The sequence below is a fragment of the Meriones unguiculatus genome, chromosome 6 (assembly GCF_030254825.1).
Source record: "Meriones unguiculatus strain TT.TT164.6M chromosome 6, Bangor_MerUng_6.1, whole genome shotgun sequence".
Classification (NCBI taxonomy): Eukaryota; Metazoa; Chordata; class Mammalia; order Rodentia; family Muridae; genus Meriones; species Meriones unguiculatus.
Window position 1 is genome coordinate 13,051,744 of NC_083354.1, and position 17,048 is coordinate 13,068,791.

Sequence of the window (17,048 nt, forward strand, 5' to 3'; positions counted from 1 at the left end):
TAGGATGCACTTATATTTTATATTTTTAAATAAAGAACACAATAAAAAAAACAGAAGCTGGCTTTACAAGTTTAATATATTTTAAATATAAACATACATTCAAGTAGCACATTTAAAAATAATATAATAGATTTCTATTTCTTAATCTCTAGTCTTAGCCTCAATGGTACACTATTAACTTATTAACTAAAAATATATTACTTAATGTATGCACCCAATATTGTCAATACCATATTTTCTATACTGTAAACTGTGTTTTAAAGCAACATTGTAAAATATCTGAATTACAAACGAGCCACAATGTTTTTTGAAATTACTAACAATAAACTTTTGCCTGAAAGCTACAGACGGTGCCTTCGTAAACGGTGCTTTATGAATGTTTTAAGTCAACGGTTACAGATATCACCATGGAGCTTACAGAAGCAGTTAAGAAGTGATTGACCTGAAGACCCACTCCTCAAAAAGTCAGTGTGTGCTGGAGAAAGACCTTAGTAGCCAGTAACCATTCCAACAGAGATCAAAATAAATTAACATCAGAGAGAAGAGCGTGTGTGTGTACACATGTGTACGCACAAACCACTTTCACACCACTCCAGAACCTGACTTATCATACTTATTCATGCTTGGAGGAGGGTTTTGTAGAAAAGTATATCCATACTTATCGCCCTGCACAGTAAAGTCCAAGTGGGTCAAAGACCTCAACATAAAACCAGACATGCTAAATCTGTTACAAGAAATAGTGGAGAAGAGCTTTGAACGCATTGGCACAGGAGACAACTTCAGAAATCCCTTTGTAAGATCAGGTTTTCATTGAGCCTACACGCAAAAATATGAAAAACAGTTTTTAGCTGCTTTAAAATGGCGATTCTGTCAAGACCATCCTGTGATTTTTTTTTCTTCAGTTGAATGCAAATGTTCTCAACCTAAATAAAATCCCCTGCATCCCACCCTCTAACAAGGCCCACTCTAAAGGCCAGTGAAAATAAAAGGCCGCGTTGGCATCACCAGACCCAGCACATTTGATGCGTGAAGCGATTCTTGTCTGTAGTGGGGGAAAATGCAGTACATACAAATACTTCTTTACTTTGGACTTGGTTTTAAACAAGAAAAAAAATGAAACAACGCTTCAGCAGTAGTGCTATAGACAATGGCCGGGTCTGATTGATTCGAGGTAAGGTTGTACTGTTCGTTTGGAAGCACGTAGACATAGACTCAAGCCTGTCCCCACAGAATATCTGAAGCTTTCACCTTCTTGGGGAAAAAAAAAGAAAAAAAATATATATATATATCTGCAAATCAGAAGCAAGATGCACCAGAAGCGGTGGAAGAGAGGGAACAAGATGGGAGTCTACTATGGAGAGCCCTCTGAAAGACTCCAGCCGACAGGGGATCAAAGCAGATGTGGAGAGTAACAGCTAAACTTTGGGCAGAGTACAGGGAGTCTTATGGAAGAAGCGGGGAGCGGGATAGAAGGACCCAGAGGGGACAGGAACTCCTTGAACAAAGCTAAAATCTCTGAGCCCAGAGACTGATACACCAACCAAGGACAATGAGTAGAGAGGACCTAGATCCCCTGCTCAGATGTAGCCCATAAGCAGCTTAGTCTCCATGTAAGTAAGGGGAGCAGGGGCTGTCTCTGTTATGAACTCGGTTGCCTGCTCTTTGATCACTTGCCCCTGGTGATATGACCTTGTCAGGCCACAGAGGAAGAGGATCCAGACAGTCCTGAAGAGTCTTGATATGCAAGGGAGGAGAATTCCTAATTTCAGTGGACTAGGGGAAGGAGATAGGAGGAAGAGGGAGGGAGCGTGGGACTGGGAGAAGTTGAGGGAGGGGGCTACAATTGGGATAGACAGTGAATAAATTGTAAAAAAATAAAAATTAAAATTAAAAATGACAAAACTTCTGTGTCCTAATTACTGTTTGCTTATGCCAGTCTAGTTCAGTATTTTACTTCAGCCAAAGAACAAATGGTTAAAAAAGAGTTTAGTCAATCTATTTTTAAAATGTTTGATTGTTAGTTTCTAAAACTTTATTTCTAAATATTCTATTTTAGTTTTCATTGGTGCAATATAACCAGATGTATTAATTTCCCTTCGACAACATTAAACTTTCAAAGGAGTTATATTTAATACCAGAAAAGTATTTATAATACTATTGGGGAAATACTGGCATAGAATTAAACTGGACTCAGCACACTCATCAAGAATTAGAGTAGAAATCTATTATATGATATGGGAACCTGTAAAATAGATTTTACTGATATGGCATCCAAAAGAGAATATATATTTTTAAATAAATAAAATGTGGATATACATGATATCATATATAGAGAGATGGAATGACCCGGACTGATTTTAGGAAATTCCCCACTTCCCCTCTTTTATTGCAGTCATAAACATAATACAGATCTGTTTCGTTATTGCAACAACTACTTCGGGCTAGTGGCAGCCACACGAACGTACTACCATGTTTCTGTACTTCTTCAAAATGACGTTGGAGCTGTCGTCAAAGTACAGGACAGAGATGGCGTTTAGTTTGGTCGGAGCACAGCAAGGCTTGGGGACATGGTCAGGAAACATCAGGTGTACCTAGCAACGAAAGAAGAAAGAAAGAAAGAAAAGGTGTCTTTTGGAGAAATGGAGTAGACACTTTATCTACAGCTTTAGGAATGTGATACTTATATATGGTGACTCCCTGACAAGTATATTCATCGTCCGACTCCTGGGGTAAGGGCTGGTCGACAGGCACTGATAATCAAAACAACAGTTCTAAGTATAAGTATTGGGGACTTAAAATGCAGCCAATCAAATAAGGCAGGCTCTGTATGGAACAGTCCTCAGAATTTTTGTTTCTCCCCGAGGGAAAAGCATAAAGATTTGCACTGCCCTGGTTAGTATGGACCTGGTATCTTCTACGGTCACTGCCAAATGAACAGAGGCTATGAGCTCACGTCAGTGAAGACACGCTCGGAATACAGAAAGGTTTAAGTCTACAGAATATTGTAATAGGCTGGTTAAACGATACATCGCAAATGTTGTGCCAACTCTGACTCTTCCGTGGCGAAGTTAAGCTAAAAACCACAACAAAATAAAATCTCTACTTGTTTTGCCTGCACTTGGGACTCTTTTCCTCTTACTGGGCCGCCACAACCAGCCGTGATATGAGGGTTTGTGCCTAGTCTTGTTAGGTCTTGTTATAGGCCGTGTTTGGTGGATATCCATGGGAGGCTTGCTCTTTTTTTTCTTTTTTTCTCTTTCTTTCTTTTTTAAGGGAAACAAAGGAGGAGTTGGTCCTGGGGAGAGAAGAGTTTAGGGTAGGGACTAGGAGGAGTGCAGGGAGAGGAAACTGCATTGGGGATATAATATATGAAGAATAAGGGTTTTCTTTTTAATCTATTACTTTAGAGCAATGATTTCAACTCTTCTTCATAGATTTTTTTTTTTACCAGAATGGCTGGAGTTCAGCATTATTTCCCTTTCCCTATACACACCGTAGAAAACTGCCAAAAAGCAAGCTGAAACTGAATCAAGGGGTCCAGACAGTTAGCAAATTGAATATCCATTCCCTTAAAAGATTACAACTGTAGCTGTACGGAAAAGTGAAATGCTTAAATAAAAGCTTGGTACTCGTTGTGATGGGACTGGAAGTTTGCCTGTAAGTTATAATAATGGAGCTAGAAGCCAGAATATGGTTCCCACCTACTCTGGCCCTTCCCCCAAAGGAGTTTATGGGAAGTCCCCTTGATGAGCCTTAAGGGATCTACAAAAAAGCAACCAGAGCCTCTTAGAGTTTTGGCTTCCCAGTACCCTAGCTGAAATGATATAGGAGGCCTGCTTGTGAGCAGAAACACAGCACAAATGAATGATCCCGCATGAACCTAAAATTTCCTCAGACCTCACAAAACTAAAAGTTGGAGAGCTTTTACGGGTTTCAAGTGCAGTTCACATTCCTCATCAGCTTTATCTCCCGCAGCCCTCACAGGCATGATTGATAACCCCCAGGTTTCAATCGCCTTGGCAGCCTCAGGAAGCAGCGGCTCCAGACAAAATGGATTGTTCTTGAATGATCCTTCGAACGTATTAGTCACAAACATGTTCTTCTTTAACAAAAAGCATGCCTGTCTTCTTGCTCCACGTCCTTTGCAGAGCAAATAAATGTAAGAATGTTCACAATACCAGAAACACTGAAGTCAAACTTGCCCTGTGAACTTGAGACCTGCAAAGATGTGTCTAACCTATCTGGGTAATAAACGACACGGAGAATAGTCTTCCAACTTCACCTCAAGGTTTCTCTTGATTTGCTCTTTGATGCCACTTCTAGACTATAGCGAAAAGAACTAAAGCTCTTGTTTATGTATTTAAAAGAAAAAAAAAACAAAGTAAATAAGGAAAGAGGATTATTTGATAAAGGATTTTTTTTTTCAGGTTAGTATTCATGCTTAGTCTGAGGGAACTTTGATAAACTGGATGCATACCTAAGAAAGCAGAGTTCAGCTTTCTCAGCCAGACACCATTATGTTACAAATGAAAACAAAACATGAATTTTTTTGAGAAATGAAGTAGCATTATTGTATAAGCTGTCCTAGTTAGGGCTTCTGTTGTTGCGATAGTGCATTGTGACCAAAAGCAACTTGGAGAGAAAAGGGATTACTGCATTTTACGACTTGTAGTCCATCATCCAAAAGAGTCAGAGCAGGACTCTGAAGGCCAGAGCTGAGGTGAAGGTCATGGAGAAATGCTGCTTACTGGCTGACCCCTTGCAGCTTGCTCAGCCTGATATCTGTTAGCACCTTATACCTAAAAGGATTCCCACCCACAATGAGCTGGGCCCTCCCACACGGATCATCAATCAAGAAAATGCACCCCAGGATTGGCCACGGGTCATTTTTTTTTCTCACTGAGGTTCCCTCCTCCAAAATGAATGGAGCTTGTGTCGAGGCGACATAAAACTACTCAGCACATGAACTAATAGTGGCTGTTCCTCTCTGTCACTACATAGACAGTGGCCGTACTGTCCCTTCAGAAGATGACTGGGGGAGGGGCATGCCTCTCCACCTACCAGTAGAAGTCTGAGTGCAGCATCTTTGCAGGGTCTCTCTGCTCCCCAGTGCTCAAGGATACTAACCCAAGGAGTATTGAGGAGGTGAAGGCATATCTGACCTTACTGCTCCCCAGGGGGTCACAGCATACCTCACACACTGTCATTAAAGTAGGCTAGCTCATGAAAAGAACATGTTACAAGTGGCTGACCACCAAGAGGCTTGTTTGCTTGCTTGTTTTTCCTCTCCCTGGTTTTGTTTCTAAAACTTTTCGTGGAACCCATGATTACCCTCTGTAGGTGAGCACGTCAGGCCAGGCTTTTAAGGCAAAAGTGATCCCAGGTAAGCATCGGGGTATTCAAGCACCTGATTTGTCTATTTATATTTATATTATATTATTAATTATGTTAATGAGTTTATTTAAAAACTAGCTACTCTCTCCATCAGCTTTTGACCTTTTTTCAAGGTCAAATACAAATTCTAAGCACTTGAAATGCAAATTCTAAGCATTTGGAGCAGAGATTCCAAAACAAGCCTCCCTCGGGCGATAGGGTCATTCTGCCTTCAGAAGAACTACTCTGCTCTGCCATTGCTTCATGCTTCTAGAGCTCTGTTCTCTTCTTTTTCTCCTATATACATAACCATGATTTTCATACTAAGCCAGACACAAAACAGCAACTCCATCACATAATCTAGTGCACCTCCTAAGAGACTGCTGTACTCCAGAGACTATCCCTCTGACACATCAGTATGTTTTGAGAGGTTGGGTGTGTTTATTAGATGTAGTATAATCTCAGATCATTGAGTTAATATTTCTGTATCTTATGTACAAGGGTATGATGAGATTACTAGAAACTCAATCATTATTAACCATATGGAAGTATAGAAGAAGAAAACAGAAAGGTAATTGTTCTTCTAAAATGACAGAAGAGAAGAGAAACTGAGGATACAGGGGAGAAATAGAAATTATTCCCTTACTTATATACAATTTTCAATGACTGTAGTACCAAAGTATATTAAGAAATTACTTAAAATAATTATATCAAAAGCTCTCAGATGAAGTTCAGTGCAACTTTTATTCAGTGTTTCAGCAAAGATTACTAGTGATATGCTGGTTTAAAAACTCATATGGTTGATCACTGTGTAAGGATAAAATCTATGCAAAGTAGCAACTTCATTTAATTACTCCAGCTGAGTTTGTCTAATTCTGAGACAGGATTATTGATTTAAACCAATCAGAATTTCTTACTGTACCCACAATTGTTATCCCAGTTATAAGTTACAAAGAAATTTAAGAACTTGAGGCTGATAATTCAATTTTCCTTAGAGAAACTGTATTTGCATTAAAAACCATTTTCTATCCCATAAGCATAAAACATACCAGAGTCTGGACTATGGCATGGTTGGTGGCATTCATATGGGCATTAAGTGGAAAAGAACATTCTCCATCACAATAAAATGCTGCATAGCCTTCTGGAGCTATGATCCAGTCCTGAAATATACAAAAGCAAGAAAAAGAATATCAGCTAAATGACAGTAAAGGCACATAATTCTTAAGGGATACTCAGAGATATTCTACTTGAACACATTTCCCTTCTTAGTCCAACAATTATTCTAAAAGTCCAGCTTCTCCTACCTCCTTTAATTTTTAGTTGAAATTTACAACAAAGGTATAACTATTTCACAAGAAGTTGTCCTTTCTAATTTCTCCCAAGAGGTTACTATAGAAAACGTAGTATACATTAATCATTCTGTGTTTGAGAATAAAACTATAATCATAAAATAGAATCTTAAATATTGTTTAAACTGGAAATGGCTAATGCTGAGGCATTCGAGTGAACCAGAAAATGTGGGGGTGTATGACGTCTTGAGTGAATCTTTGTTATTGACGTGAGCGAGGCCATATCAAGGACCCCAGTGACTCACACCCATGGAAATGCCAAGGCCTTCCCTGGGATAGGACAGAGGAATGGCAAGACCTTCCCCTAGTCGGAGTATGAACGCCGACAGAACGTGCAGAAAGTATCAAGCGCAGCTTCTTCCTCCCTGATGAACGCAGCCTGAGACTGCTTCCCTCCAGAGACCCCCTATCAAGATCAGTTAGCTCACCCCTGCCTTGTTCATTTGCAAATAATTGGCTCTGAGTTTCCCTGGCTGCAGGTGGTACATCTCCATCAGAGCACATGACACATTTGATCCCAGCTTTTCTGTTTATACAACTGACAGCTCCTCACGCCCAGTCATGCTACTCAGGTCAATACCAAAGCCCTGCAGGTCCAGGCGAGTGGTATCCAATGTAAATCCTTGACTGCATGGAACTCCCATTGTCTTGCACAGCCAGACAAGAGAAAAAAACTACAGTACCAAGTGCAAGTGCACAAAGAAAGTTAAGGGAGAGAGCACTTCTATAAGTCAGGTATGGGCCAGAGGATGAGCAGGATCCAAAGACAGACAGTTGTATGTTTGTGCCTCGAAGCTTATTTTCAGAAACCATAGAAATGAGGTAAAACCATTAGGACTGCATCAGTGTTTAGACTATGTTGAGACCAGGCTAGACACTCAGACTGAGGAAAGAGACTATGAGGATGCAGTCCCCCAACCCGTTGTTGGGGGAATTGCAGGGCCTGGGTTGCAGCAAGGTTTAAAGGGAGGTAAACTCACACTTTGACAGAAAACTCTGTTTAGGGCAAGAGATCTGGATGGGAAGGCTAATAGTTTTAACTGCTTTCTTGTTTGGAGGCAATCTAATCCACAGACTCAAAACCAAACATCAGAGGAGGGAGAATGAGGCGTGGCTTTGAGAAATAACCTGGCAGTTCTATTTCTGTGATGTCTGGTGATCGTGCCCATGCAGGTAAGTCCAGTCCAAAGAGGAGGCCACTGGGTCTATGTCTCCAGCAGCTGGTGGTCACATCCTTCCATACCTGCTTACATTAATGACTCCCTCCACTTGGGAGGGCACTCCTTTAACCACCTGAAGGCCCAGTGGGCTCCATTCCATGAACCAAAAGGGGCTATGATTTTACCCAAATGTGCTTCTCCTTTATTCTCCTCTTTGGACATTCCTCTTAAAAAGACTGGGAGAGCCACCCTGACATGGAGTGGTACCCATGTTAAATATAAGAATATAGAACTTCTAGAATTTGAGGCCTCCCCATATACAATGGCTCGCTCTCATGCCCCACCCCCACGGAAAAACTGTACAGCATATAGTGTTAAACGGGTCCCTGGCTATGCTCTCTGAAGGCATTGCTTGTTAGACCCTGCTCATAAACACAATGTTAGTGGCACTAATGTCATGTAATGGTCCACTAATGGCTACACAGAAGTAATGATACAGTGTTTTGGCATTTGCCCAATCTCCAGGGAGACAAAGGATCTTGCATGGAACTATGAAAATTGGCAGCTGTCACCAACCTTTTTATTATTACCAGTTGGTCAATGGCTGACCTCAGGTAAGTGCAGAATGGATAAAGGAGGGTTGCAGCAACAAGATCAGACAGGATTTGATATGTCAGAGATTATCAAACATATGTATGACAGAAGCTCTTATACTGAAAGCAAATTTAATAGGAATTAATTAAGACCCATTTCCAGAGTGCTTGAACCCACAATAGCAATACTGTAGATATGGACCAATTACATTGGCACACCCTAGAAATCCAAAGACTTAATGATCAGACTGTCTCCACTGCTCATGTTGCAAAAACAATCCTTGATGAGCTTCAAGGCTTCAAGCCTTTTAACAAGGGTCAATTTGTTAAAACTTTCCTTGTTGTTTCTGTTGGGGATTGTGGCTATTTGTTCTTTCTTTTTCTCAACCTTACAGTCTGCAATTGAGCGTTGCAACAAACCACCTTGGGACTAAGACTGAAGACATCCTGAATGTCTAAATAATAAGAAGTGGGGAGATGTGAGGAGCAGATGGAGTCCTGAGTGAGTGTTCATTTTTAATATGAGCATGCCCTTGTCAAAGACCCCCTCCCCTGGTATGAGTACAGATGTGGACAGTGTGTGCAGAAAGCATCAACTGCAGCTTCCTCCTCAAGAAAGACTATAGCGTGAGCCTGCTTCCCTGTAGGGACCTCACACACATGTGGATTAGTTAGCATCTCCATCAGAGCACACAGTCCACTTGACCCCAGCTTTTCTGTACTCATGTCTGTCATTTCTTCATTTCCCTGTTGCCCTAGTCAGGTCAAATCCCAAAGCCATGCAGGCTTCATCAAGAAAAGACATGGAAAACAGAACTGAGCTGATTGTCATCAATATTTGATAAGTCTTTCCCAGCGTTAAGAGTCATGCAAGTTGAACTCAGTGGCAGGCTCTCTGATCACCTCCTCCTGGCAGGGGAGCAGCCTTGCCAGGCCACAGAGGAGGACAATACAACCAGTCCTGATGAGACCTGATAGGTTAGGGTCAGACAGAAAGGAAGGAGGACCTCCCCCTCTCAGTGGACTAGGGGAGGAGCGTAGGGAGGAGACGAGGGAAGGGGTCACAGCTGGGATACAAATTGAATAAAGTGTAATAAATGATAATAATAATAAATAGAAGAGTGAAGTGTCACACTGAAAATTACTATAATTTCCCCACCCGCAAAGAAACAAAAATAAGTATTACATATACATATATAATTAAATTATCCATAACAAAAGTTTAATCATAAGATTTGACTTTCTATACTTCAGAAGACATCATCACTCTAGTGAAGGGGTAACCTACATAAGGGGAAGAGATTTTACCAGCTATACATCTAACAAATGGTTAATATCTAGAATGTATGAAGAATCAGAACAGTTAAACATTAAGAAAATAAACAACCCAAATTTTAAAAATGGGGAAAGAATTTTAGTTCTCAAAACATGGCATACAAATAGCTAAGAAAGTATTTTTTTTAATATTCAACATTCTTAACCCCCCAAATAATAAAAATTAAAACTTTTTTGAAATTTCACTTTATATTAGTCATAATTCCTAAAGTTCAGACAAATATAAAACAACAATTGCTGGTGTGGATGTGAGGAAAGAGGAACATTTATTCACTGCTGCTGAGAAAGAGAAATGATACAGTCACTACGGCTACCATCTCTGAGGTTCCTCGGTAGATCAACCACATCATTCAGCCTTGCACTCTTGGGCATTTACCCAAAGAACTCTGTATCCTACTATAGAGATGCCTACTCATCCATACTCACTGATGCTCTACTTATAATAACTAAAAACTCAAAAGAGCCTCGATGTCCATCAACTGATGAACGTATAATGAAAATATTATTGAATATCATTCTGTTGTAAGACAAATAAAATTAACAACTAAATGGATGGGTCTGGAAGCAATTATTATGAGTGAGGTAACCCAGACCCGGAAAGACAAGTATCACATTTTATCTCATTTATGAATGTTATTTTTGAATCTTCAGATGTGTGTGTTTTATTTGAAAACCCATAGGAGTCGGAAAACTGCAAAGGACTATGGGGAGGAACTTTTAAGAAAAGCAAGATGCAATGTATTTGTATAAAACGTATGTGGGACTAATTAAACAAGAAAGGTTAGATTTGAGTGGAGGAGGGAACTGCAGGGTAGAGCATGACATATATAACATAAAAGACCTTTTCTTAAATGCAATATAGAACATATCACTGTAGAGGCAGTGGTGTGCATACACACATATACACAGAGAGAATGTTTTAAAATGGAGTGACCCTAAACAGTGCCCCTCCTGAACAATACAAGCTAACAACATGTGCTAAAAAAGCACAGGGCCAGGGATAGGCTGCTTCTTCATGAGTTGTTACCAAGTGAGATTCCAAGAACCTCCAAACATCACAAGCTATTGCCCGTCAATGGTCCTGGTTGCCTTCCTGAACTTGACAATAAGACCCTATTGCTGAGGATGCCATACACTTGAGCCATGAAGCATTGAAAAATATAGTGGAATCATCCTCCGTGCTTCATTTCTACTGGCTAGCATCATGGTGGTAGAAGGTGCTATCCATATTACTGAAGGATAAGAGTAACCAATGATCTTAACAAACTGCGAACTAGATCAGATACAGTGATGACTGGCCTGCCAAGGCAGACCCACTGGTACAATAGGGGCCCTAACGTCACTGTCCATTTGGATATGTCATACTACACAAGGTGAAACTTACCTGACACCAATATTGGGTCCAGAACCTATGGCTAGAGAGGTTCCAGTCTCCAGGGGAGAATCTACTGTTGTTTGCTGCTGAATGGACATAATATTAACCAAATTCTAATGACTTACTGCTATACCCATGGACTATTGAACCTCTCAAGCCCCATCAGGAAAGCTTGCATTATAGTAGATAGTGATTACTACAGAGATCCACACTAGACAAATTGCAAAGAATGAGAGACTATGGAATGAATGATCAGTCCTGAGTGGAAAATATGTACTACACCAACCTCTTCCCAAAACTCAGGAAGCACTGTGGAAGTAGGAGCAGAACGATATTAAAAGCCAGAGGCTGTGGATGACGACAAGGAGACAGCGTCTCTGGACACAGTAGGGTAAACACACAGTTTGTAGTAGTTGTGACAGCATGCACAAGACCCAAAGCTAGACAAAAGCCCCGGGTGGAGAAGGGAATTCTGCTTATAACCCCACCCCCAAACAGGTCGTTACTGGAAATTGATAGTTGCCAGGGACAGTTTTCTCTAAGAGTGTAGCCCCTGTTCCATGAAAGGCACACATACAAGAATATTTGAGGAGCGCAAATTGATCTTGGTTTCTTTTTTAAAGAACCCAAAGTTGTGTGGGTGAGGAAGCGTAATGTACCTGGGAAGACCTGAAGAACGAGGGTGAATATGATCAAAATATGTCAGATGAAATTTTGAAAGAACCAATAAAGTCATAAAAAAACAAGAATGCATTAAAAACAAATATATAGTTCCATCTTATATCATTATCTTAATTTTTGAATATAATACTATGAAGGTGGCTCATATACTGAGAATTTGTTGGAATTCCAAAAGAAATCTGAAAACTTCGTATTAAATTGTTCTCAGAGACATTAAAAACTGTTTTACTAAATCTCCTTTCTACCTCATTTGTGAAGCATATTAAAAATGGTAATATTATTATGAGATTTAAGTGAAAGTATTCTGTGCAAACCTGCCTTATGATTTAAACTTTATAGTTGGAATTTCTATTGCCTAGACAGAACTGTGATCCTGGAGGAGCTAGTGTTGGTGTTTATACTAATCCAAACAAGTCATTTATCTTCATAAAATTAAAAATTCTGGTGGTGAGGTAAAGATGACTCCATGGGTAAGAGTGCTGACTGGGAAAGAATGAGAACTCGGGTAAAAATCTGGAAAATGAGGGGCATGTCTGTCATGCTTGCTCATAATCTCAGGATCTTCTACACCGGAGTAGGAAAGACATGAGAATCACTGGCCTTTCCTGGCAGCCAGCTTAGTCCCAAAGATGATGATCTCCAGACTCAGCATGAGAAAATTATTTCAAAGAATAAGGTAGAAAATGAGAGGGCAGGGCATGTGATAGCCTCATCTAGCCTGCACATGTGCTCACAGATACGCACACTCATACTTGTACAAAAATAAATAAATGTTTATTATAGATGCAAGACATAGTGGCACATGCCTATAATCCCAGTACATGGGACACTGAGGCAGGAGAAGGACTTGAAGAAATCTTGGACTGCATAGTGAGACCCTGACTGGTGTAAAATAAAAGACTTGGGATATTTAAAGGACAATATTGTTTTTATCCATTCTTAAATGTTAAAGTGAAGAATGTTCCCTTGATAGTTATTAAACCCAACTCATCATTTTCCAATAAGCAAGGAGTAGTAAGAAAATGAAAATGATGTCTGAATAGTCTTCAAAAGTGATTATTATGTTGGTACGATTGCTAACAAGGACTATGACTTGCTAAGGATTTAAGATAAAACAGAAAAGAAGCACCTACATTGAAGATCTCACCTGCCATCCCAGATCCCGGAAACTTACATAAAGTTCATGCTTCTTGCAGGCTTGTTTTTGTTCGCTGGTATTATAATCTGCAGATTGAAGAAAAACAAAAACTCAGGTCTTAAACGAATGACTGCCTATTAGGTTTGTAGTATGAAGTTTCTGTGATGATTTTAAGAATAAGGTTTCTGGAAGAGATTATATTTGAAGATGTAAAACATGAGTTTGACTCTTAATTAAGAGTTTTGGCTGCATCACTCAGTCATGTTTCTCCTGTAGAATATAGATAATATCATTTGCTTTATAAAGTTCTAAAAAGAATTCTCTTGCCACCTATCTGTCAGGCAAAGATGGTTGCTGCCATTCGCTGAGTACTAGATACCAGCTGTGTGATCATTCATAATTCAGTCACACTATATTGGTACTACATGTGGTGCATATTTACACAGTATCATTCATGCACAGATGCTTTCAGAGTATCCAATGTCTTTGGAGATTATATTTAAGTAAGTATCATCAGTCTAAGATTCCCCATTTTGAGTTTCTGATCACCACTCAAAAGCATATCCACTTTTAGACATCTTCACTCACGGCGAGTAGATATACCCACAGGAAAAAAAAAAATCAAACAAAAACCTCAGAAAACCCACTCCCCTTTCCTTTCACTCTCAGATCCAATCTGTCGGAAAAATCTCACACGTGACTTTCAAACAGATTTCAAACTCACTTGCTCTCTATCTCCTCCACTGCACCTGGACCAAGTCACCAGCACTAGCCAGGATTACGGCAGTATCATGAGTGATATTCTCTTCTTCTCCCTTTGTACCTCTACAATAAAGTCCTAAGTGGGCTTTTTATCAGATTAATTGTTCATTTGTCTGAAAGAAGCCACGCTGTGGTTCTAATATCACCAGAAGTGAAATATCTGCAAAATGGCTACAGGCTTGGTGTAAGTTGATCCCATTACCTCTCGCACTCATTTCCAGCAACTCTTCTCCTCCTTAGCCTTGTCCTAGCCATGACAACTGCTTCTGGTTAAGCACTGTTGGATTCAGACATCAGTTAGGGCCCTTACACTTATTGTAACCTTTTCCTGATCTTCTCTTGCCTGTAGGTCAACACAGCTGACTGCCGTATCCTTTGGTAATGTTTAAGCATCATCTTCTGCAGGGGTCTTTCATAACTAGTATATTTAATACTGTAATTCTGACACCCGCATTATTTCTCTTATCTTGTCTAGGTTGGCATAACATTTCACTTACACTCTATGAGATCCTCTGCCTTTAGTTACTCATTACCTGTGTTGCTTCTTACCTATATTCCCTCCCTAGAATAAATCTTCACCAAGACAGGAAATCTGTTTCACTCTGGTTCGTTGATGTATACCAAGTACTAGAAACAGTAATGGATACATTATATGCATTTCATAACTATTTGGAGAATAAATGAACTTATTTCCTGTAGTTTTTGTAATTGAAGACACATTCATTACCTCTATTGCCTATTTTGTGATGCATTCAAAAATATTAAAATTTGTATAATTAACTTGTTTTAACAAGTTAAATATAAATGTAAAACTCTAATCTTTCATCTTTTTTTTCTTTCCAACTCTTTTATTTTTTATTTTTAATTATACTTTATTTACTTTGTATCCCCCCCTCTAGTTCCCTCCCTCTTCCCCTCCCAATCCCTTCCTTCCTTCCCCTTCTCCACACACTCCCCTCCCCAAGTCCACTGGTAGGGGAGGGTTTCTTTTTCTTCCTTCTGATCCTAGTCTGTTAGGTCTCATCAGGAATGGGTGCATTGTCTTCCTCTGTGCCCTGGTAAGGCTGCTCCCCCCTCAGGGGGAGGTGATCAAAGAGCAGGCCAATCAGTTCATGTCAGAAGCAGTCCCTGTTCCCATTACTATGGAACCCACTTGGACACTGAACTGACATGAGCTACATCTGTGCAGGGGTTCTAGGTTATCTCCATGCATGGTTCTTGGTTGGAGTATGAGTCTCAGGAAAGACCCCTGTGCTCAAATTTTTTGGTTCTGTTGCTCTCCTTGTGGACCTCCTGTCGTCTCCAGCTCTTACTATTATTTCCCACTTCTTTCATAAGATTCCCTGCATTCTGCCCAAAGTTTGGCCATAAGTCTCAACATCTGCTTTGATAGTCTGCAGGGCAGAGCCTTTCAGAGGCCCTCTGTGGAAGGCTCCTAACTTGTTTCCTGCTTTCTTCTTCTTCTGGTGTCCATCCTCTTTGCCTTTCAGAGTGGGGATTGAGCATTTTAGCATCTTAAATAAACTAAAACATCTTAAAAATACAAAATTTTACAGAATCTTTTTATGTTGTCTCTGGAATTCTCTCACACATTTTACAAATATCATTCTAACAGATTTTTTTTATTAATTTCAGTGTAAAAGAGGGAAAATTAAAGAGCAATTAAATTAACTTCAAAGAAATGTTGGGTTAATATTTCACCTTCCAACTTAACGATTCAACTGCTGATGAGAGAGTTTCACACTAGAGACCAAATGGTGACTCTCTTATCCTTATAATTATTTCAAAGAACTATCTGATGTCAATTTAGAAAATGTGATAGTAATTAAATTTTTAATTTAAATTTATTTTTTATAATTTATTCACTTTACCTCCTGATTGTAGCCCTCTCCTTCATCTCCTCCCAGTCCCACTCTCTCTCCCTCTTCACCCCATTCCCTTCCCCTATTTTCTCAAAAAGGGGAAGCCCTCCACCCCTACCATATGTCCCCAGCCCATGCAGTCTCATCAGGAATACCTGCATCTTCTTCCTTTGTGGACTGGTAATGCCCCACCCACCAGGAAGAAGTGATCAAAGAGTCTATGTCAGGGACAGCCCATGCTCCCCTTATTAGGACACTCACATGAAGACTGAACTACATCTGAGCAAGGGGGTCCAGGTTCTCTCCATACATGGTTTTTGGTTGCTGCATCAGTCTCTGCAGACCCCGATGGGCCCTGATTTGTTGGTCTGTTGCTCTCCTTGCAGAGTTCCTATCCCCTCCAGGTCTTTCCACCTCCTCCTTTTTCCATAAGATCGCCTACACTCTGCTCAAAGTTTGGCTATGAGTCTCAGCATCTGCTTCGATATGCTGATCCGTAGAGTCTTTCAGAGGCCCTCTGTGGTAGGCTCTTGTCCTATTTCCTGCCTTCTCCCTCTTTTGAAGTCTATCTTGTTTGCCCTTCTGAATGAGGATTAATCCTCTTCCCTACAGTCCTCCTTGTTGTTTAGCTTCTTTAGGACTATAGATATTTTAGTATGTTTACCCTATATTATATGGCTAATATCCACTTTATACCATGTGTCTTTCTGCTTCTAGGTTACCTCACCTCAGTTTGATCTTTTCTAGTAACATCCATTTGCCTGCAAATTTCATGATTTCCTTGTTTTTAATTGCTGAGTAGTATTCCATCATGTAAATGTGGGGGTCACCACAACATGAGGAAGTGTGTATTAAAGGGTCACAGCCTTAGGAAGGTTGAAAACCACTGCCTTAGAGTCTACTGACTATCCAATGGACTTCTCTAAATGAACTCTTTCCAGATGTCTCCCATTCACTATTTCTACTTCTGGTCTCACCTTGCTTTCATACTCACAAACTGAACCAAATAAGATCAACAGTCACATAGTGGTCATATCCACTAGTAAGTAGTCAGTATCAAATGACAGACAGTAGAAGACAAGATGTGTCAGTAAAGAAACAGGGCTGGCTAATGACATATTGGATGTGTCTGAGTGATTGCCTGCAAAAGGTTTCTAAAACCTTTCACAATTCACAGAATAGTCCATTCCAATGTTAATTTCTACACAAATCATCTCAATTTAAAACATTTTTATGTTTGTAGCATTGTGGGATTTCCTGTGCAGTATTTATTTCAGAGGCCTCATTTGGAAACAAGCAAAACACTCATTAAAAAGTGACGTGATTAACTACACTAATTCCAGTTTTATTAAAAATGCTGTAACATCTTAAAAGAGCTAGGTCGTTTTTCTAGAAAGATGACTAACTCACTTCTAAAATA

At 39.9% G+C, this 17,048-nt stretch overlaps 1 protein-coding gene and 1 long non-coding RNA gene across 3 annotated transcripts in view; one reads left to right on the forward strand and one right to left on the reverse strand.

Annotated features, from left to right (window-relative positions):
* Positions 1-58: 58 nt before the first annotated feature.
* Positions 59-17,048, reverse strand: part of Bmp5 (bone morphogenetic protein 5) — a 116,848-nt gene continuing 99,858 nt past the window's right edge. The window contains exons 5-7 of one of the 2 annotated variants that reach the window (XM_060384747.1): positions 13,041-13,090; positions 6,423-6,533; positions 59-2,591 (exon numbers count right to left, since the gene is read on the reverse strand). In XM_060384747.1, the coding sequence (XP_060240730.1) occupies positions 2,442-2,591; positions 6,423-6,533; positions 13,041-13,090 (311 nt within the window). In that variant the 3' untranslated portion in view covers positions 59-2,441. Of the gene's footprint in view, positions 2,592-6,422; positions 6,534-13,013; positions 13,091-17,048 lie in introns of both variants that reach the window. The other variant, XM_060384746.1, reaches the window with a different exon arrangement.
* LOC132654893 (uncharacterized) lies at positions 7,593-8,976 on the forward strand. The gene is made up of 3 exons (XR_009592501.1): positions 7,593-7,895; positions 8,408-8,496; positions 8,871-8,976. It is a non-coding gene; the product is annotated as an uncharacterized LOC132654893 (long non-coding RNA).